Source organism: Octodon degus, unplaced genomic scaffold (genome assembly GCF_000260255.1).
Source record: "Octodon degus isolate 3935 unplaced genomic scaffold, OctDeg1.0 scaffold00121, whole genome shotgun sequence".
NCBI lineage: Eukaryota > Metazoa > Chordata > Mammalia > Rodentia > Octodontidae > Octodon > Octodon degus.
Window position 1 is genome coordinate 1,134,196 of NW_004524697.1, and position 23,933 is coordinate 1,158,128.

A 23,933-nucleotide genomic window follows, 5' to 3' on the forward strand; every position below is an offset into this window, starting at 1 on the left:
TCTGCATGTAGATTTTTTAAAAGATATTTTATAGTTATTTAGTATAGTTTTAAATATTCTTTTTTTGCTCCGAATGCCCTCAGGGCAGGTTTGGCTGGCTTGAGTTGTGGGGATCAAACCACAGCAACCTGAGCCTCACTGCTTTGTTGAAGCAGCCACTTAAAGAACTGAGCTAAGAGGCAGGCCCCCAGTTTTAAATATTCTTAATTCAGATGCATTTTTCTTGCATAACATGCAAGATATTTTACATATTTCAAGAACTTTTTAAGCTGTCAATGTTAATAAATACTTGAGTATGACAGAAATCATCTCTAAGTAATAGCTAAAAGAAAAAATTACTCTTTATTGTTCAGTTCTCCTGGACTTTAGGAGAAGATACATTTTCTCAACAGAAGTTATAGTATCTATATTCATTCAAACTATATTTATTAGATTTCATATACATACCATGTTTTTAACTGTGTCAAGGCTGGTAAATGGAAAAGGCTTTCTTATATAAATAACATCTCTTCTTAAATCTTTGTACACACACTATGATGGTCATCTTCACTACAGTGTTTAGGCCCCACTGTTTCATGTGCAGTTTGTAATGATTCCAACCATGTATTTTCTAAATTTTATTTTCCTATTCTTTTATGCCCATTCCTAACCTTTCAGTTCCAATTAAGCAAGGAATTATCAGAGACCACAAGGTTGGTGCCTGTAGGTTTCCCAGCAACCTTTACCTAAGAAGTAAATGAACCTTAAAACAGAGCTTAATTGTTGGATAACAATTACTCTTTTCTTTCTGAGACGATGATGTCAGGCTTACCCCGAGAACTCACCTGCCTTCATTTACTACCATAGACCAACAAATGTTGTCATTCATGTTTAAATAAAAGAGAATAAAACCAAGGCAGAGCAAGAATGGGGTGCAGAAGTGAAATGTCACTTTTCAGAACTGAATAATGGCCTATTCCAGATGCGTCTTTGTAAGAGGGAAAATGTGGCACTCACAGGTAAAAGAGAACACTGGGTGTCATTGTGATGAGGACATTATCTTGTATTTAATGAACCCTTTAATTGGAAGAAAATATTTTTTAAAGGGTAAGAATCTTACATTTTAAAAAAGACATTAAAAAAGTGGTAAGATAGAAGATTCTTTCCCCAAGATAAAGGATTTTTAGGTTACTTCAATTTAAATTTATGGACTCAGCCTCTTTTTATAAGATGAAAATTTCCAACCTATATCTGTCAATATTTTAGATTTACTCTTTCTGTGTGATTATGATATGACCATTATAATTGCAAATCATTTTTATCTTTTAGAGATACATTTTAAAATGTTTATGGATAAAATGGGAGTTTGCTTCAAAACAATTCTAGAAATGTCCGTGGAGAAGTGGATAGATTACAGACTGTGATAGTTTGGGGTTTTTACAAGGTGAACAATATAATACAGGACACATTTAAAGTATTATTTTATAATATTATTTTATTTTATTAGGAATCACCAAAGAATCATTTACAAGGAGTGCAGGAAATTTGCCCACATATTAAACACTAAAAATCCATCTGAGAACTGGGGTCCTACTATCCTGCATGAGTCCAGCTGGAGGCCCTAGAGCCACAACAATCATTCACGCAGATCTGTGCTAGAAAGGCCCAAAGGTCAGTGGTAGAAGCTGGGAAGTCGGTGCCAGCGGGAGGAAGTATCTGTGCTAGCGGGCTGAGGGATCTGTACTGGAGCTAGGAAGCAGTGCTCTAGGTCAGCACCAGAGCTTCCCCAGAAGTACCACAGCCGTCCTCAGCAACAGTCAGGTCCCAAGCTCCTCCAGTGATAAGCAAAGCTGAGTTCCCATCAGGAAAGCCAGTACAGCAAGCTTCTCCATGAGGCTGAGCAGTGCACCATCTTTCCCTCCAGAGCCAGCAAGTGACACAAAGCTTCTGCAAAGTTCATCAGGAAATCTGGCATGATAAGGTCCTCCGGCAAAACAGCCCGAGAGAACCAGCAGCTTTCAGTAGCCCCAATAGTTCCTCCAAACAGCATCCCTAATAGTGTTTAGGCAGCTTCTCCTGTTCTGCCTTTATGCTGCTGGCAACAACTCTCAGGAGGGCCTCTTGCACCCAGAACTACTCTAGTTTAATTCAACTGGGTATAAGTAGTTGCCCACCAGTTAGAAATCCACTAGATGGACTAAACAAGGTTAGTTATGAGTTGAAACTGTATGACAGCTGTACAGATGTGTTTGATATATTCAGTAGTTAAATGTGGGGAGAGCACCACCGGGGGCGAAGCAGGACTACATTCATCTTTATCCTCATTTTCTGACAGCAGAGAAACAGTTGGGAATCACCTCAATTCCATCAGTAAACCTTTATTTATGGATCACTCACTAATTTGCTGTTTTTTGGAAACACTGAACTCTCTAAATTTGGGATTAGTTGCGTCAACTGAAAAAGGTTTCTGCCCCAATCCCTTCATTTCACTGTGAATTTTCCTTTGTTTTTAATAGAGTTGAGCATTCTAGACATACATTAAACATATACAATCTACTTGCTTTTTTCTCTAGAGAATTAACCATAAAATTTTCTGTCATAGATTTACTTTTAAATTTTAGTTTTGCTATTGGTCCATTTAAAATTTTTGAAAGAAAAAAAAATGATTATTTTTCCTTTAATAATGCATTTTGCCATCAATTGCATTAGAAACATTTATCACAAAGCCTGCTTGAGTTCTATATTTGAATTTTTCTTTAAACTGATGCATTCTGAGCACCAACTGAGAGGGAGACCTGTGAAATAACATGCATAGACTCACTCCCTACAACCAGAGCACAGCACACAGCAGCAGGGAGAAGTTCAGAAGCAAAGTGTTTTCATATGGGCTGCCTAAAACTTTGCCTTTTAAACTGTGTGCTGAATTTTATTCCTTGAACAAAATAAAAAGGTTTCAGAAGTCAGGTGTTTTGTCTCCGCTAGGAGAGGAAAGTAACTAAGATGAAGGTGCATAATAACTCAATCATCAGGGAATGATAAAATGTTACATATGTATGTCTATGCACCAGAATGATTAAATAGGAAGAAAATAGAATATACTATGTATTAAAAATGTCACAGAGCAAATAGGACTCAAATATATTGCCAATGAAGGTGTAAATTTGGTGCAGCACTTTGGATAACTATTTGACAATATCCAGTGAAACTGAATAAATACATGTATCCTGTATGCAATTTCAGGTATTCAACTAAAATAAACTCATGTATACACTCACTGAAAGACTTAATGATATTATTTATATTACTAATTGCAATAGTCAGAAACTTAAAAATGACTAAACAAGGGCTGGCCAGATAGCTTAATGGACTTAATCACCTGCTTAGGCAGGCTCAGCGACCAGGGTTTGATCCCCAGTGTGCCGCGCTGGCCTCACCCCCAGGGCGTGCTGAGAGGGTGACTGAGACTGGATGCCGTGGTGCACGCCTGAAATCCCATGGCTTGGGAGGCTGAAAACAGGAGGATCACTGCGAGTCCAATCTTTGTAGTGAGACCCTGTACTGATCACATAAAAAAGGACTCAACAATGAAAGAGTAAAAACTTTTTAAGAACAAAAATTGCCCCAATACTTATAATAAAACTTCCTATACTTATTTAACAACAACATAAGAATAAAGTTGAAAGAGCATAGGTTTGAAATTGAGTTTTCTTTTAATTTCTTTAATTTAAAAATAGTATTTATGTTTCTTATATGGTTTGCATAGATTAGAACCCTCCTTTTCAAGTATCAACTAAGGAACAAGATAACATTGATTAATGACAATTGGTTCAAGTAAATACACTTTATTCTTCTCAAACCTCACTAGGACTGTGCTGCCCATACAAATTGCCTAGGATGAGGCTAGCTCTGAACTTCAGCTTTACCGGGAATATCAAGATTCTTTTATGATAATAAAGCGTACCTAACACCCATTTACTATCTTACTGTTTGTGTCCTCATCATAAAATATGAGTCAAAGAATGTTAGAGCCAGTAAAGAAAAAAAAAAAATCCAAGTTCTTCACTTTATAGAAAAAGACACTGAGGTATCATTACACCGCTTGCCCTGCACTACACAAAAAGTGGACTAGAATTTAATTTGAAATTAAAAAGTGCAGTCTTGATATGCATTAGTGATTTCTTTGAGGTCATACATCCCCGGCCATGTAATATAGCCAAAACATTGATTGGATAATAAACAGATCATTTTATTCAGGGAGTGTTTTTTTTCCTACTTCACTTGTTACATGAAGGAGTACACCAATAATTGTTTTCCCTTTACATCTCGACAGAAGCTAGAACCCTAAAAATGGCGATTAAAGACCAGGCATCACAGCAGTGCATGCCTGTAACCCCAGGGCTGGGAGGCTGAAAACAGGAGGGTCACTCTGAGTCGAGCTGGGTAGTGAGACCCTGTACCATATACATAAAGAGTGGATAACAGAATCTGTCAGCATTTCTCATCCAGATGAATCTCAGCATGTTGATCCTCTGTAACCTGATCCCTAGCTCAGTTAATCCTCAGCATGGCATCGAAGGTCCGACTCCATCACGGCATTGTGGATGGTATGCCTGATTCAGCTTCACATGCCAGCAAAAAATAACTGGCACATGCCTGGTTTTTCTTTTTTTCCTCCAGCTACATTTTCTTCTTTTACAGTGAAAAATTTTAGCTGCACTTAAATTGCCTGCTGACAGCTTTTAGTTTAGAAATGACCTCCAGAAAGATCACAGTAGTGAGCTGTGCCTTCATAAATAAGGTCTATGATTTTATTCTACAGCCAGCTCTAAACTTAGATCCTTGCAAAATTACAATATGATCTAGGTGCCTGCTGGTCTTAATGCACATACAGAATTTTATTCAAGACAAGAACGGGGAAAAGGCTAACCAGTCACTGACCATGACCGAGCTCTCTAGCTGTAATACGCTGTCTGTGGCTCTTAACGGATAATTTTACATTTGGTGTATTTCTAGATCATTTAAATAGGCTTTCGTATTTGAACGATCAAGCTCGTTTCTATTGTTTCAATGAGCAAAGGCAGTTTGACTCATTTTTTTTTACTTTCTATATCATACATGTTTTCCCCCGTCTATGTCAGCTGTAGTGTATCTCTGCTTTAAAAATAGCAAATGCCTCGGCGTTTCTGACCCATCCCCCACACGGCATCTACAGCCCTGCTGCAGTGTTTGTGACTAGTCCAGTGTGGAAGCCGTTGCCATCAGCACACAGGAATCTTTGTTAAAGTCTAAAGGGAAGTAAAAGTAGGTAGAAGTCCAGATGCTGATAGAGCATTTTGTTCTTACGATACCTGGTTGTCACTGACAGAAACGTCAACCAAACTATGTCTACATATATTGCTGTTGAAGCGAACTGCGTTAAGCAGATTCTCACAAAAAGGAGGCTAGTGAGTATAGAGGAGTGTTCTTCTAAGCGAAAAGCTAGCTGGGGTATTCTGACCAGTCAAGGTTAGTATAGTAGACATTGCGAATCTGTTGGGGTCGTGAAATAAATCATTTTGAGCTGTTCTTGCATATGCTAACTGTGGCCTGGGATTGCTTTTCAGAATGTGGGTTCTGACATGTTTGTATGGCATGGCAAGATACTGCACTGTATTTTCAGCTTTAAGAATATGGAAAATGCATCTGTTGACTCACTTTTATCATTGTTTATTAGGGATGACTGTGAATTTTTAGATTCTGTGTGGTTCACCTCTCTGCTTCAGCAGGTGTTTCCAAGTTGGTATGGAAATAGAAACAGGCTCTTACGTGCTAAAAGGCCACTTGCAGGCAAGACGGAAATTTTAAATCATATAAATTAGAGCACTGACTCTGATTGAGAGGGAAATGTGAGTAGAATGGTCTGACACAAAGATATTAATTTTAGTAAAAATTATGATAAAGGAGAATGATCCCAGGATCGAAGGAGAGCTACAGGAAGGAACTTTTTTTTTTTGGTTTTTTTTAAAGGAAAACTGTTACTATAATAGTTACAGTAGTAGAACACTAGTATGGTTGCTGAAAGACTTAAATGTTAGGAATTCAGAGTCATAAAAAAAAAAAAATCTTCACTCTTTCCAAAATTGTAACAGTTCTAATTCCAGTGTAACTTGAAGTCTGAAGACTATTACTTACAAAAAAAAAAAATATTACTTAACAGTGACTGTAAGTTTTAAAAAAACCAAGAAATCATGTTTTTAAGCAGATTCAAATATTAGTCCTTTAAAAAGTAAAAAAAGCAAATAGATTCTTTTTCTGTTTACCCAAACACATTACATTTTTATTACTCTTTAACAGGATAATTAACAGTAAAATTCAGAAAACATTAGCTTGGATGAAAAATAGTTGACAATAACAGAAACAACTTCACAATTCAACCATTCAGCATCTGCTGTGTGCTTGCTATGCACTGTGCGAGGTACTGGGAAGTATGAACAGTCACATCACTCTCTTGGCCCTTACAGCCCCAAAGGAATGTGGAAAATTATCAAAGCAGAATCTTGTTTTTTGTAAATGAGGACTAAATTACCAAACTGTGCAGTCAAAGATAGCATAGTATTAATAGCAATAGACTTGGGAGAGATGATGAAAAGCAAAAAAGGGGGAGGGGAATAAATTCACCTGGTTGGGTTTCACACATCTTTAATGCAGCGAGAGAAAGTGGAAAATAAGCTATGAAATTATGCTTAAAATCCAATTTTGTGTAAAGACAACACATTTTATGCAATCATTTTGACATAATTTAACTATATTAAAATTTAATAAAGAGTTAATTCATTAACTCTGATGACATGTAACAAAATTTTAAAAATTTACCTCAAGTAAATTATTAGATGTATTCAACAAATAATGGTGATTTTCTAAAACTGAAAACCACTTAAGCATTAGGAGATGAACTAAATAAATAATGAGTAATTATACAATGAAATGAACATCATAAAGTAATCATTCTAATCGTGGTGACAGGGAACAATCAAAACCATGTGATGTTGATAAGTGAAAACAGATTAAAAGCAGTATCAATATTAAACATCCTGATTTAAAATGTGTGTATAAAAATGTTGGGGAAGGAATACATCAAACTATTTGAAATGGTAATATTTTCAAGTATGCAGTATGATTTTATGTCTTTTATAATTTTTTATTTGATGTAAAAAACAATTTTCACAACCAATAAGAAAATATGCTTATTGTTGGTGTATTATATTCTGCTACTATTTTAACATGCATACTGCAGCATGAAGTTGTGAAAAGTGAAATTGCATAGTTCTTTACATTTCTAAAAGTGATTCTTTGCTTATTTGATCAGCTGGCTATACACATTATGGACCCATTATACATTAAGAGGCCCCTTAGTATACTGTGAGTTCTAGGACAAAAGAGACAATATTGGATCATGAAGCTTCACTGCTGCTGCATTAGGGAGCACAACTGGCCTTCATTCCTGCCACTTCCTGCTAACAAATCTACTAGCTAGGTCCATTTTATCCTTTGAAAAAATGTCCAACATTTGTTGAACCCATGCCACATGTGAGGTATGTGACTCTCTCCTGAATTTGAGGGAAACAGCCAAGGACCATTTTGTACTTGAGGCCTTTTTACCTTTCAGGGCTATAGCCCCAGCATGAATCCAGGACTGTGATGTCTCACGATCAATTTAAAAACTGTGTCTCTATTGTTTTCTGTCTTAGTCTTTGTGTCTCTATTTTTGTCTTTGTGTTTCTGTTTACTTTTTGCTCTTCTCTCCCACTTTCCAACCTTCATTTTTACTTTTTCTCTTTTTATTCTTCAAATGTGTCTTGCTACACACAACTTCTCTGTTGAATTAGGAGAAACTATTTCTAGTTGTTTAAATTTCATAAGCTCCTGCAAGCTCAGCAGGAAAACAATGACAAGAAAAACCTCAATAAATTACTTCCCAACATAAAAGACAAAATTGAACAAATGGACAATAATGTGAAAGGAGAAAAAAACATTGTTTGGGGAAATATGCTAAATAATCTAACTGCACATTTGTTTGTGTTGGAGTGTGGGGAAGGTCTGTGTGCTTTCCAGTTCTTAGAGATGTAGCACATCAAACTTCCTGTTGTGCTGCTTTGTTCTTCTTAAGACAGTTATATTCCTTTGGTTGCATGTTCATATTTGGTGATGTAGCATTAGGATAAGGCCTTTCTTCTAATAAAATATCACTTTTAAAAAAGAAACAAATTCTTATTATAGATAAAACCCTAATTCTTATTATAGATAATATTTGACTCCAAGATAAGAACTGGGACTTCTGAGTGTTTTTGGACATTTAGTTCAGTGATTACAGGCAACAATGATGGGCAGGAACTGCTGTGAGGAATCAATTTAGGGGGTTATAGTCAGATTGGACTGAAATGGAAACACACATCTATACTTATAGGGCATGATGAAGACTGGATTATACTTTGGTGAGAAGAGAAACCAATGGATTCTTTCTGACATTGAAAGAATTGCTTTGACTCAACTGAGATGAGGGAAAGAACAGAAGAAAGAAAGAAAGAAAGGCAAGCAATATATTTATTATATTGTCTTAGTTACTCTTCTCTCGTTGCTGGGACAAATACCTGACACTCAAAATGAAGGAAGGAAAGGTTTATTTAGCTCACAGTTACTGGAGGTTTCTGTCCATATTCATCTGGGTCTAATGCAGAGCAGCACAGAGCAGAAAGCAAACTTTCATGGTGGCTGCAAAGAGCAAGAGCACAAGGGAGGGGTAGCAGCAGCTCAAGCAGCTGGCTTCTCTTCCCTCCTTACATTGTAATGCAAATTACCTGCCCCACGGCAGGGGCAGCATCCACACCCACAGTGATCAATCACAAATTCAAGAAACTGCCCCAAGACTGCATGAGGCTTTGGGGGACACCTAGACACAAGCCATAACATATATATGTTATTACTGCTGCTTTCTGCTGGTTTTTTTGAAAGGACCAATTAGTGCTTAAATTTTTTTCTCCATTTAAATTTTTCATAACTTTTTAAACCAATTTTGAATGCTTATATGTGGTAATCTGAACAACCAATTTGAAGACAACAATATGCAATGTAACAACCATTGTCAAATTCCTATCACTTTGTTTAGTGAAATTCTGTATTGTTTCTAATTTTTTTTACCAAGTTTTATTCTCTGAAAAAGTAAAAAAAATATAAAGGAAGACTTGCTTTGGCTCCTGAATGCAGCCCAGACTGTTGAAAGGCCATGGATGGAAACATGCTGACCACTTGAGGATTTTGTAGACAGTGAGGTGAGAAAACTGGTGGCCTGCACCAGAGGAATTTGAGATGCAGTCAAAGTTTGGATTATTTTAATACTGAAGATGAAGGATATGGGGGCCAGCCTGAAGAATACATAAAACAGAGAATATTAAGGATTATGAAAAGGATTTTTGGTCTTGAAACATCTAGATTACTATAGTATGTGTTTACTGATAGAGAGATTTTATTTTATTTTATTTTTTGTCTCTTAGGGAAGGGTCTACAGGGTGTTCAGGGTCTCACTACTAGATTGGACTTGTAGTGATCCACCTGTTTACAGCCTCCCAATAGCTGGGATTAAAGGCATGGTCCACCAAGCCCAGTCTCAATTGCCATCTCAGCCTGCCCCAGGGGCGGGGCCAGCACAGCAGGCCCTGGGACCAACCCCCTGTCCCTGCCCCGGCTTGCAGGTGCTTTAATCTGCTGAGCTATTTGGCCAGCCCCTTAAATCAGCAAAATATCTTGGTGAATACTTGAAGGTAAATTTTCAATGGCAGGACTGAAATTTGTAGGAAATATTTGAGTTAGATTATAAAGTTGTCTATGTGGATATGATAATTGTCTTGCATGCATGACATTGCCTACCTATTTGTAGCTCCTGTAGACTATGGGAGAGAGGAATAAATTGTAATAAAGCTATATAATCCTAAATAAGTTATTCTTTCTTCTGTTTATGAGATGTATTTAAAAGTTTATGGGGAATACCTGTAACACTAATTGTTTAAAATGGATTTGTATTTGTGATCTTTTAAATGTGTTCAGTTTGATGCTAAGTAATATATTTACATAAACCACAATCCTATGAGGTAGGTAGAATTAACCTTTGCTTTTGTAGTTGAGAAAACTGAGTTTGGTTAGATGCTAAAGATCATATCACAAACTTTTAAGTATCTGCCATGCAATTAGATCTCAGATCTATCTAGTGGTCAAGCTAGCATCGTCTGCTCACAACAGTTACGATGTTGGGTCATGGGGAGGACTGAGGCGCCTTGCAGAAATGAGTTTTTGAAAATGATCTTAGTCCTCTTTTTCTGAATTTTGAATATTCTCTGGAAAAAGTACTACTTTCACTTGTTGAAATTTTAATTTATTTTCTTGAGGTACATCCCAGCCACTTTTACTTTTTTACTTCTGTCTTACCCCTTATATTGCCTGCTTCTGTGATAAGTGAAGGGCTCACAGAAGATGAACAATAGGAAATCCATCAGAGGAAGCTGCACTATATGTGCAAATTTTGTGTGTCCTCCTGGAGAACCCAAGGCACAACTAAATCTAGTGCTTTCTGAGGTGGAGTAGCATATTTTGAGGAAGTTGTCAGAGATATGATAGGAATAGAAAGTTAAGAAGAGCTTCGCTCCTGGAAGACCTGGTTTTGATTCCGTGTTCTTTTCCCCCCTCTTAATCTCATTCTCAAGGATTCCTATGACTGTCGATCTGGTTGTCTGAAAGCATGCAGCAAAATAAATGACTACTGAATTTATTTGTAAACTTGTGAGTGTGGATGGGCCAATTGTTGCCTGTCCTGAAGCTTCTACAATATATATTTGGGGGATTTTTAATAATAAGATATGCAATTACATACAGAATCTAAGGGTGTATCCATGTAAGTTAGAGCCCCTGTGCTGAAGGTACATTGGCTTCATAATCAATTGCCTTCTTTTTTTTTTTAATTTTTATTTGTGTGTGTGTGTGTGTGTGTGTGTGTGTGTGTGTGGCCAGCTCAGCCCACCAGGGGGTGGGGCTGGCTGGCATGTGGTGCTGGGGGATTGAACCGCGGTCCCTGCGCTTTGCTAAGCTTGTTCTAAGTAGGTGCTTTAGACCACTGAGCCATCTCACTAGCCCCTCAATTGCCTTCTGTGCTCAAAAAGAAAGTTCATTTAGTACTTTACGGCTAAGGGAGCTATAAAACACAGCACCGTTTTCAGTGAAATGAAAAGTTTATGTAAAAATGTCACTGTTTCTCATTCCTTCATAACTCGTCATTTGGGATAAATGGCGTCCTTCCTATTTTTGTGACACTGTGACGAAAGTGGGTGTGACCAAGCTGAGTGGCCTGGACCACAGCGAAGTCAGGTTTCAATTCTTGCTTCAGTTGTCAGTGCTAAGCAGAGTGGGAACAGGAGAAAGCTTTCCACATAGTGAGGTGGCTTCACTGCAGCCATGCCCAGAGGCTGAGTCATAATGCTTTTATTTTGTTGAAGGGAGTATAAAATAAATAATTTAGGGTCCGCAGTTTCTCAGAGAGGAGCAGTCAGCAAGAAAAGTAATTGTGAAAATAAATCAGATTTTCAAAAGCTGGTTTTCTTTTTGGAGTGAATGATCACATTACAAGGAGCTCACAGTACCTTAAAATGGCTGAATGGAAGTAGAAAATGACAGGTGGTGTTTTAAATGTTGATTTAGAAAAAAATGAGTCGGATTTACCTCAACAGTGGCTGGCTTGAAGTTCCATGGGGAGATGGTGATTTAGGTATGGTATGCACCTTTTCAAAACTGTATCTATCTTACAGTGTGGAAGTTTGGGTTCTAGCAATATGATATTGACAAAACAGGGCACGTTCTCACCCGGTAAATTATATACCCAAAGTCTGTAAACTAGTGTTTCTAATTATAGGTAGTCACCTCTGTGTAGCTTCAGAGACTATAATTGTAGGCATTTGACTGGCATGCTGAAAGTCACAGATATTTTTTAAAACAATTTCACACTGAGTGATTTATCCTAAAGTGTTAAATTGAACATTTTTTATAAGCAGGGGTTTTGCTGTTTTTCATGCAGCTCGAAGTCTAACACAGAAGTAAAATTACTGAATAACTGTGCATGGAGATACTTGAGTTTTGTTTGATCTTGGTAAAGCTTATGAATCTATTATAAAGCACATCCACGTTGAACGATTAGATATTTAATATTGCACATATTTGAATAGAAGATTGTAGTTGCTAAATTTTGGATCTTGAAGTGGAGAAAAACAAAGGATAAAGACTTCAAAACAGAAACTGGAAACTGATCCAGTATCTTGATTCTCACACGTTACCAGATTAATTACAGAGACTCTTAGAAATTAGAAGAAAGTAAACAAAAGGATTTGCTTGGGAGTTAAAGAGGCAGAATTAAAAGATTCTGTTTTCCGTTGGATATCAGGCAATTCTGTAACTTACTCCTTGCAGAGACTGACAGAGATTTATTTTTTATTTATTCTTTCAGAAAAAAATGCATCAGTAAGTCTTCCTTTTGGCTGTTTTGTGTCTGCTTTCTAAATGATCAAATCCTTCTTCCCCCCTTCAAAATACCAGCAAATAGCGCTAAAATTCTTCAAAGAATGAAATAATCATTTTGATGAGCAAACACATTAGAATGCGAAGGAGGAGGGCTGGCTGGGAGGAACATCACACAGCCTTCAGCGGCAGATACTGTTAGCTTTGTGTCCCCTTAGAGAACTTCGCACTAGCTAGGGAGCAAGGCATCCAATTCAACACAAAAGGCCATTGCTCCTGCTTTTGCCAACTTTGTCATGTGGCTAATTATCATGATAGCTGCTAACCATGGACTCAGGCAGTAGTAATGAAACACCACGCTATAATTCAGTTTCTGTCTTTTAAACTATTGAACAAAATACTATGTATTGTCATATACAGGAAAGAAAAACCTGCTCATTACAAATACTGCAAGTGATTATTAAAATTGAAGCACATTTTAAGCATTGATTATTTAAAATTTAATTAATTTGCTACTGCTCTGCTGATTAAACTGAATATAGTAGTTTCATATAAGCAAACTATTTGGAAAGCCAGTATTATAATTTTCATGATTAAATATTTTCCCTGGAGCTCTCCACAGTTTTACTCTGCAAACACGTTTTCAATAATAACTTTTATGTGTATATGATTAGTAAAGCATCAGATTTTTATCTTAGAACCTGCAGTTCAAACATGGTCACTCCCCCAAAGAATGGTTATGGTGATGAATTATGTGTTTTATTTATTACAGCATAATTCTCTAAGTTCTGTGTTATCATTGTTTGTTTTTGTCTTTTTTACTATTTTAAAAATTCCATTAGTATGTTTGCATTATGTAACGACTACACTGTGGGGAGTTAGTGCCTGCGAATGGCATACCTTAATGCTTTTTACTTCCATGTTCTTACAAATTGTTATTTTTCATGACATTTTGTCTTGTCTACACATATTTATTGGTGTACATTATTATAGTTGTGGTTTGGCTGTACAATGGCACTGCTGAACACTGCAGAGAAGTAACACACAAAAAGGAATAACAGCAATTGCTCTTACAGATGCAAACTCAAGGAATCGAGCACCTGAGTTAATAGTTCTGATAGATAAACAAGAAATAATGCAAGGTGGACATTTTAAAACCTATATTATGTGTAGTTTAAAATACTGTGAAAACTAAATGAGATTATATATGGTGCAAAGTTTATTTTTATGTACATAAGTACTGTCCAACATCTGCTGTCATAAATCATTAGTCATAAATCAGTAGTCAAGAAGAGACATGCTCCCTTCCCCCTTAGGATTTGTATTTTGAATAACGTCCTCCATCATTACACATAAAAAGATTGATGATTGGCAGTTGAACCCAGCCCCGTGCATTGGCTCCCATGGGCATTTCTTTCCCGTGTGATGTGTGCCCTACATTTTATTCAATGGAATTAAAAGTGCTCTGACAAATCTGTGTGTCAAGACCATAACAAAGAATCAGTAGAATCACATGTAGAAGTTTTCAAAGATCTTAAAAGTAGGGATAATGAGACAGTTTCTAACATGCAACATTCCATTGCAGCTGTGTTTCCAATAATTTTCTGAATGCATTTAAACAAGCTTTGTATAAGCTTTTCATAAAACACAATATTTCTGACTAACAACCAAGTGGATTTATTGAAATTGTACTAGGATTATTCAGCAGTTGAAAAACATTTTGATTCATTGTATTTTAGGGATTAACAATGGAGGAAGAGGTAGGAGAGACCTAGGAAGATATTAGCAAGTCAGTCATATTTCATTGGGAAGATTTTCATTCATCAGCCTTTAAACAGTCTGCTCAGGTTTGATTAGTTGCTCATTTAGTCACTTAAACTCTCATGCCCAGTAAGCTGGCCCAACAGTGTTGGTCTTGTTTAAATTCCTGTGTAGGAAAATTACTGTTCCCCAACTACGATCTCTTAAAACCACTTTGGTTGTCACAGGGTGAAGGAAGTAAAAGAGGAGGGTGTGTGTCTGGGTGCCCAGAGGGGTCATAGGAGAGAAAAGAAAGGGGATTGTTGTGCAAGGGACTGACTTTTCTGATGGAGTGTGTGCAAAGACATCTGAAAAGAAGAAATTTGGAGAAGATGCAGGGCAGGTCCATGTGGAATCTCCAGGGTACACAGATAGAAGGGCTCAGTGCCAATGCCCACTGCCTGGCACATGGAGGGTCAGGATTCTGTGAAGGAGCCCTCAGCACTATTAGCAGTATTTCAAGCAGCTGAGGGGAGGCTAGAGAGGCGCAGGGAGAGGCAGGAGGGGCCTATTCTGGCAGCTGTGATGTCCAAGAATTTTTTTTGTCTAAAAAACCACTAAATACAAGTGTTTGTTTAGCTTTTATTTTATTTTACCTTTCACTATTTATTTTTTAAAGAGAATACAAAATAGTGAAAAACAACAGAAAAAAATCCCACTAGAATTTACACAAAATTTCACTAAACAAAATAATAATTTAGCAATGGTTGCTATATTGCATAATTTTACCTTCAATTTAGTTGTTCACATTACCAGATATAAATATGTAAAATAGGTAAAAAAATTGTAAGAAATTAAAAAGGAGAACAAGGCAGGTGAGATAGTTCAGTGGACTAAGTGCATGCTTAGGCAAGCACAGGGACCAGGTTCGACATGCTGTGCTGGTCCTGCCCCTGGGCATGCTGGGTCAGCTACTGAATACAGGCATGGTACTCCACGACTGTAATCCCAGCCCTGGGGAGGCTGAAAACAGGAGGATCACTGAGTCCAAGCTTCGTAATGAGATCTTGCACTAAATACATTTTTTTTCTCCATAATTTTATTGAGAAACAAATATCAATGAGACTTTCAAATCAAATTGATAGGACAGTTTCAATGATTAACACATTGCATACTCTCTTCCTAGTGGTTATTTGCTATACAAGATGCAGACATTATATCCTATTTACAAACACTATTAGAACAAATCCCTCTATTCATTAAGAGAATGTAACTATGTATCTATCCTAACCATTTTGAATACACAGATACAAAATGGACATTCAACTGTATCCTCTTTTTTTGTTGTGGGACTATCCTGCTAAAGGTTGTATATGGTTAGATTTCTGGACTTACGTGTAAACATAAGAATTATATAATTTTTTATGCCTATTTTTAAATATATTTTAATTTTTAAATGTTTTTTCATCATATTCTGTAGGGACTTAAGTTTAAAATATCAATGCTTGATGAAAAATACCTGTTCCATGTTATGCCTAAGATGGTTGATATTCAGACAGATAGTGAGGTTAAGCTTAACAGCCTAGGTTGTATGGTAATAACAATAAGCTTGTCTTCTGGAGGGTTAACAACCTAAGTTTGCAGACCAAAAATTAGAGAAAAAGGAAGGCTGCAAGGAAAGCCAACGTTTTGGCCCTAGCCTTCCAAAGTCAATTAAGACTCAGGACATATGAGAACTTGTATTGTAATGACATGTAACTCAGTTGTGACCCAAATTTTCTGATCAAGAAGATTATGGGGCGAAAGAAGAAAGTGATCGATGATATAGAGTGTGTCTAAGGAGAGTCACATGGAAAGAAAACATTCTCTCAGCCTTTCACAGAGAGCACATTGGCCAAGCAATGACCGTGACTCATCCACATGGCTGACACTTGACAAAGGATCTACAATCTGAGGTACAGGATCTCAGGATAAATCCTGAGGGGATTTCACTGACCTTATCAGACCCAAAAGCTACAACTCTTGTTGCATAGGTCTTGCTTTATCTTGGTCTTAACCATCCAGCAGAAAAGTATAAAAACGAAGTATAAGAAGTAAAGCCATGGTGTTATATTGAGCTGTAGGGGACTCAGGTCAACAATTTCTGACATTGCCAGTCAAGTGGAAGACCCAATACCATTATGAACTACTGGACTCTTTTGGAATGTTTTGCTGAGTTCACACACCTATAATATTCAAATGACAGAGCTAAACAAATACATTTTTAAAAAGGTAAACTTCATGCATTTTTAGGAAAATGGATGTGACTTGGGACTATAATGTTGAGAGAAAGAAATCAAACATGCCAGATTATCACATGGTTTTTCTTATATGAGAAACCCAGAGTAAAAACAAAGGGCAGAAAAAAGGTAGGTAATAGGAAGTGGGGAAATAGATTGTTCTGGAAAGGAAAGGGGATCAAGAGATGGGGGAAGAGGGAAGGATGGGTTGGGATGAAAAAAGAAACGAAGATGTATTATGTACAGGTACCAGCTTCCCCCAAGGAAGTATGTACTACACACATGTACTAATAAACTGAAATTTAATAAATAAATGATAAAAAGAAGAAAGTAAATTCAAGCATTAACTGCTCCTTTCAATAGACCAGCAGAAATCAGCAGTACAATTATCCAAGCTATCCAGTATATATACATAAATATACCTTTTGTCCTTTCTTTTGTTCTTTTCTTCATCCCAGTCTTTCCCTTTGAACATAGTCTTTTCCTTTAGCAGTACCTATTGTACCTTTCAGGTCTTAGTTATTCTTTTAGGTTCTTATACTAGGGAGACAACACAATGTCTGCATATGTGGATTTGGTTTATTTCACTTTACCAGCATGATCTCTATTTGCATCCATTTACCTATAAAAGTCTCGAGTTTATCTTTCTTTATAACTGAGTAATACTCCATTGTGTAAAAATACTACATCTTTTTTTATCCATTTCCGCAGTTCATGGGCATTTGGGTTATTTCCAAGATTTGGCTATGACAAATTGTGCTGCTATAAACATGGATGCACATAAGTCACTATGGTATAATGTTTTCAGTTCATTTAGAAAAATACCTATAAGGGGAATATTTGGCTTGAATGGGACTTCTAATCCTAGCTATTTTATCTTGCTTCATGTTATTCTGTTGAATCTCATGCCCTTAAACTACCTCCTCTTTGAAGGATAATTCAGTAGCCACAGTAGTAAATTGGGGGTAGGTCTTTTTCAGAGCATTTTAATCTTCTGGATTTGGAAAGTGTTTATTTAGGTCCTTTGGATAAAACTCAAATTTCTGGCCATATGGATCATCTCATTGAATGCTAAACATGAATAATTCATATTACTTAGGAAATGATTGAACCTATTAGAGTTCACTTCGATTCACAAATTTGTTTTCTTCTCCCTCTCCCTCTCCACCTGCTTCTCCCTCTCCCTCTCCCTTTCCTTCTCTCCCCCCCCAACCTGTTAGGTTCCTGGGCAGATAGATCACCACTACATGAAGCCGCAAGTCAAGGCCGTCTTCTTGCATTGAAAACATTATTATCACAGGTAAATTATTCCATATAGCTTAATATATGCCCCTTCCCATGAACATACAACATCGTCAAAGCAAATCAATTAAAAATAATGTAACAGCTTCAGTTTTACTTTGGTCTTTTCATTTTAACTCACATAAGGCAAGTCAATAATTCTGATTTATGTTTGAAATTCCTTTATAAGTAGTTTTGCATAATTCTATGTCTAAGTATTTCAGATTTCTCACGGTATATTTATTCACTGACACACATCTGTAAGCATATAATAATTTAATTTTTATGTTATTTCTTCAACTTTAAACATGCTTAACTCTTTACACAGCTCATTGCAGGCTTAGTCTAGTCAAGTAATACCCAAAAGGGGGTAACCAGACCTGAGGCCAAAACAATTTATTGTGCATTGTGACGATCCATAACATGCAGTACTAGGCTGAATCACCTCGGAGGTGACAGGGCATTCCTTTCTATACCTACCTGCTCAGCAGACTCAGCAGGGGAAGACTGAGAAATGTACATTCCTTGCTGAGGCAAAAGTATTCTGATGTGGGGCCTGTGCACTTAATTTTTAAGCTCCCAGTTTGATTCAAATGCACACATGCCCTGGATGTCTCCTCACCAATGTCACCTCACTGTATTAAGACGAAGGGAGCTTTCTTGGATGGCTAAGAGACAGAAACGATGAGTCCCTTGGTTTAAACAGCCCTGCCTAGGACCCAGGAGACCAGATCCTTGGTTGGCACTTGAAGGGACCCACAGGCTCTCTGAGCTATATTTTCTCTTTGTAAAATGAGAAGAGATGTTCTCCAGAGCTGCTCAGCTCCGTGACAACCATGTGACTGATGTGTTTTGCTCATTGCTTGATGATGAAGGGGAAGAAACCTATAAAAAGATCAGTAATTCCAAAGGGTAATCCCCAGGAGAGCTCTTTAAGAGCAGAGCAGTCCGAGGGTATTTTTCAGTGTGCATCTCTTATCCTTGGATGCTGGCCAGGAAGAGAGACCTGCCCAAGGGCCTGCTGAGAAAGGGAGTCTCCACTTCTCACAGGTGCTGTTATCTCATCATCTGCTGTGTAGCAGGCTGGGACTGGGGTAGCCTACAAATCTGCCACTGGCCAGCAGCCTGAAATCTCTGCAGGCATAAGTGAAGGATCTTAAAAATTTCCACTCGGTAGTGGCAAAGATTTGGTTTGATTATTTTAGTGTCTTTGTGTTATGATTTTTTCATATTCATTTTGGTATTAGAGATTATTGTAATTTGCAATGTGTCAGGAGGGATTCGGCCTTGAAGTTCTTCCTATTATAATAGTGGTTGGTATGTCAGTAGAAAATCAATCATTAATGACACTGAAGAGGTAAGGAATCTTCTACATTTTAGCTTGATACTGTGAGTTTAAGTGGAATATAATTAAAAGGTTTTTACTTATTTGATTTAATAATGAAATAAAACCCAACATTTTCTATGTGCTGAGCACTGTAATAATAACTTTAGTATGTGTATCATCTCATGTAATTCTTATGATAATCCTAACATTGATAGGCTAAGGAATATGTCCAAATTGCAATGATTATTGCATAACAGATCCACAGCTTTAAACCTAAATATTATTCTATAGTCAGAGTTCTTAGCTCATACAATTTAATCATGTTTATTGAGTGACAGAAATTCATAAAACAATTTACTAAGGTTTATTTTTTCTCCACCCTGGACAGACTTATAATGTTTAGTGCTACAAAACAACAACAAAATAAAGACACACTACCTACAAAAAATTATGAAATCAAAATTTAGAGAACATAGTGGAATTTATTGAACATAATACTTAAAACTTTATTATATTGAAGCAGGTGAGTGCCACAAAATGGGGCTAAAGAGTTATTTTTATTGTTTTATTTGTAGACATTTATGGCCAACAGAGTAAAAATTTCAATATGTATAGACAATGCATAACGATCAAATCAAGATAATTAGATTTTGCATCTTCTTAAGCTTTCCAGAATAATTTCTGATTTCTTTAATAGCTGTCCATATTTAGGGAGTAAAATGTGGTTTTTCAGTACATGTATAAACTATGTACTGACAAAATCCTGCTAATGAATGTTTCTATGTCTTTATCATTAACTTTGGAAATTCTAAAGGAAATGCAATCTGTAAATCAAATGAAGATCTTTCCTCCCATGCTTATTGTAGTACTTTGCACAACAATTAAGATGTGGAATCAACCTCGATGGCCACAAACAGGCTATTGGATTAAAAATAACCTTCCATATGAATATTAAACACCCATAGAAAAGAATGACCACTTGTCTTTTGAAGTAAAATATGTGGAACTGGAGGACAGAATGTTGATAAATCAGACAAAGTAAGACAGATACCACATATCAAAAGGCTTTACAAATTCATCTGTGTGTAGAACAGTAAATGCTAGAGTCTGGGAAGGGTAGAGGAAAGACAAACTAGAAGGTTGTTAGCCAAGAGAGACTAAAACACAGTTAGATAGAAGTAATAAAGCCTAGTGAATTTTATTTACAAAACTCATATGTATCAAGAATTACTAGAAAAGAAGAGTTGAGAAGCTTTAGCAAAAGATGGACTCTGATATTTCCAATGGCCAATCCTGCTAATCTGGAAACTGGTTTGCTTGAGATTCTTTAATCTTCATTCTCTGGTCATACTGTTGGAAATGATGTTGTGTAACATTTTGCTCACCTTTCCAATTTATGCCATGTTTAGGGCTATAATGTGAATGCAGTAACCATAGACCACGTCACCCCATTGCATGAAGCCTGCCTGGGTGGTCATGTAGCGTGTGCCAGAACTCTTCTGGAGGCTGGAGCCAGCGTAAGCATTCTTCTTATATTAACAGTTTCACAACTACTGACTGACAGAATCAGGCAGAGTTTTCCTCAGTAGCATTCAAAAAGATGTAAGGATAGAAATAAAAGCCACTGAATCACCTCAGCCTTCCTTTTAAGCACTGTATAAATATGTAACAAGCTCCTAAAAGGATTTCTAACCATTGTATGAATAGGTAGCATGCTGCACAATAATACATGATGTTCTTTAGGTTATTTTCTGCTTTGATAACTTTAACAATAGGCAAACATCTTTCAGCCTATAATATTTCCTAATTTTTTGATGATTTTCCTGAAGCTCTTTTTCAGAGGTAGAATGACCAATTTTACCAGTTTAAATCATCAGGAGAACAGTGATTTTATTACAATTTTCATCACTATGAGACTGGGCGTGGTGGCGCGTGCCTGTAATCCCAGATCTTGGGAGGCTGAAAACAGAAGGGTTACTAGGAATCCAATCTATGTAGTGAGACCCTGAACATCCTGTACTAAAATATAAATAAATAAGTAAATGTTATAGGCACTCAGACAGGGCTAGGCCCACAAGAAGACAGCACAGAAGACAAGCTACATTTCAACTGTGAGAGAGATGTACACTCCCCACTGTGGGCCAGACCTAAAGACAAAAGAAGAAACTCCCTGACTGATATTATAGCTCAAAAGGTGGCACAAAAACCAGTGGGACCACTGGAGATATTGCCTGTCCTCCCACCCTGAGTTCTAGAAAACACCCACCTACTCAGACTCTGTTGGTAAGTGATGTTCCTGCTGTTTGAGTAGAATAGCAGTGGTGATCCCATCTCAAAATAATTTGATATTACATCACCACAAAGGGACATGAGTGTGTAAGACTCAAAAAAAAATACTGTGATATTTAGTGTTGTTAGAAACCTCTTCTTTGGAGAAATATCAGAACAATATATGAAACAATTTGGGGTGTAATGTTGCCAAAGGAAAAATTGGCTCTAGATGGATTTTTCAAATGGAAAATTGGGAACTATTCTCAATATCCCCTTGTATAAATGACCTGATATCTGCCTCAACTGGACCTGTTCTCTTGTTTCTCTTGGCCCTGACTATCAGGCCCTGTTTCATAAACTGTTTAAGCAAGTATGTTCAACAAAAAATCCAGGCTATCAAGTTAATGGTGCTTAGAGCTCAATATCAGCCCTTAAATGTAACTGAGGAAACAATGTTTTGATTCCTGGATGAAACCAGTGGAGAATGTAATGGGTCAACTGAATTTTGTGCTATAACTATGGAAAACTATTAGGTTCCCTTATGCTTCCTATTATCTACTCTAAGGAATGTGTTCTCACCCTCTGTTCAAGGTTGTTTAGTAATGAATAACTGTTTCCTTCTCCTCCCTAATCTAACTCCTGTAAACACAGTCAGCTTAAGATGTATCTCAGGGCCAGGGAGATAGCTCAGTAGAATAAGCACTTGCCTGGCAAGCACAGGGTCCTGAGTTCAATACCCTGTACAGCATTTAAAATTAAAAAAAAAAAAAGATGTATCTCATAAAAACAGCTTGCTCAACAAGACCCCACACAGGCAAGTTGCGCATATCACTGAACTGTGAACTACCTCTTAGTCATGTGAATTTCATTTTAAAAGCCCCTTGCTTCCCGGGCTAGGGGCTGTTAAAGCTTCTCCTGTGTGAGAACTGACTGATGGTCCTGAGCTCAGTTATAAGGGCTCTTATAAATTAAAAAAACAAAAATCATCGCTATTATATTTTTCTTACTGAAACTTATATAATGATTGATGCGCTTTCTTCTAATACTTGATTATTTTCTTTTGTAAGTTACACAAGTTGTATGCCTATTCCTATGAGTTGTCTCTATCTCCTGAACTTTTAAAGCTTTTCTTATGAATGGCTATGCACTAAGTATACTTTGTCTACTTACGGCACGTCTTCCCAACCATCTCTGCTGGCAGGTGTAGCATGCCTTCTGAAATTTCAAGACTGAGTTAATCATGTACGAGTTAATCTTAGTTTTTTGGGTTTGACACAGGTAAACGCAATCACAATAGATGGTGTGACCCCATTATTCAATGCGTGCTCACAAGGCAGCGCGAGCTGTACAGAGCTTCTACTGGAGTACGGTGCCAAAGCCCAGCTGGAGTCCTGCCTCCCGTCTCCCATACACGAGGCTGCTAGTAAAGGTAACAGCTACGGGAGTACATGAGAAGAACGTGTGTGAGGGGAGGCTCTCCTGAAAGGCCCTGCTTCATCTCTGTTGCACTGAATTTCACTTCCGGGGGAGCAGAGTTTGCAATGAGTGTGGCGTGGGCGGGCATGAGCGAAAAGAGCCTCACTGCTGCCTTGCGTTGGCAGGTCACCACGAATGTCTCGACACACTGATCTCCTGGGGCTCGGACGTCGACCAAGATATTCCTCACTTGGGAACACCTCTCTACGTCGCTTGTGTCTCCCAGCAATTCCATTGCATGCAGATGCTTCTTTATGCTGGTACTTTTCTTTCACTTACTTACTTATTTATTTTTAAGAGTAAAAGCAAAAACAACCACAGAAACAAAGCAACATCCAACAACACTAGTGGCACAGAAATTCAAAGCAAGAATAGAAAATTGACAATGGTTGTTATATTATGCATTGTTATCGTCACATTTGTTGCTCAGATTACCGGATATAGGTATGCAGAGTTGGTCAAACAATTGAGCATTAACCCTTCCTTCCAATAAACCTTAATATTTCTTGTCCTTTTTACTCTTTTTCATTAAGGAGAATGTGATAATAATTGATAAGACATTCAAAATGGTACACATTTAGAAGAGCAAGCTGAGAGGTATTCAACCATGGGCTTTTGTATTGCATATTGTTGTTCTTGATGTACTTGCTCAGATTACAGATATTAGCATATAGAGTTAGTCAAAGTAAATACTTTAAACATTAACTGCTAATTTCAAAACATTAATGGAAATTAGTAGTACAATCATCTCAACTGGTACTTTCTTTAAATTTTTTCTTTTCTGTCCATACACATGAGCAATTATTTCTCTAACAACTTCTTCTAAAATTGTATTTTACTGCTTTACAAATATCCTCTTTATAAATGCTCTCTTACAACTATATAGCTAATAAAAAGGACTTCATTATGGATAACACTTAAAGGTCATAGATGAATATATAATCTCAATATTTTGCATACACAGCATTGCAGATATTTGGGTATGTAAATGGAGTCTGAAGGCTGTCCTTTTGTGTGTGTGTGTGTGTGTGTGTGTGTGTGTGTTTTAGGGA

General features: G+C 37.1%; 1 protein-coding gene across 4 annotated transcripts in view; it reads left to right on the forward strand.

The window, feature by feature from the left end:
- Nucleotides 1–23,933, forward strand: part of Asb5 (ankyrin repeat and SOCS box containing 5) — a 51,594-nt gene that overhangs the window by 24,038 nt on the left and 3,623 nt on the right. For 2 of the 4 annotated variants that reach the window (XM_023700087.1, XM_004640220.2), the window contains 4 exons: nt 17,747–17,826; nt 20,544–20,651; nt 22,684–22,834; nt 23,007–23,141. In XM_023700087.1, coding sequence (XP_023555855.1) covers nt 17,747–17,826; nt 20,544–20,651; nt 22,684–22,834; nt 23,007–23,141 — 474 coding nt within the window. Of the gene's footprint in view, nt 1–5,345; nt 5,485–11,676; nt 11,765–17,746; nt 17,827–20,543; nt 20,652–22,683; nt 22,835–23,006; nt 23,142–23,933 lie in introns of those variants that run through there. The other 2 variants (XM_023700088.1, XM_023700089.1) reach the window with 2 other exon arrangements.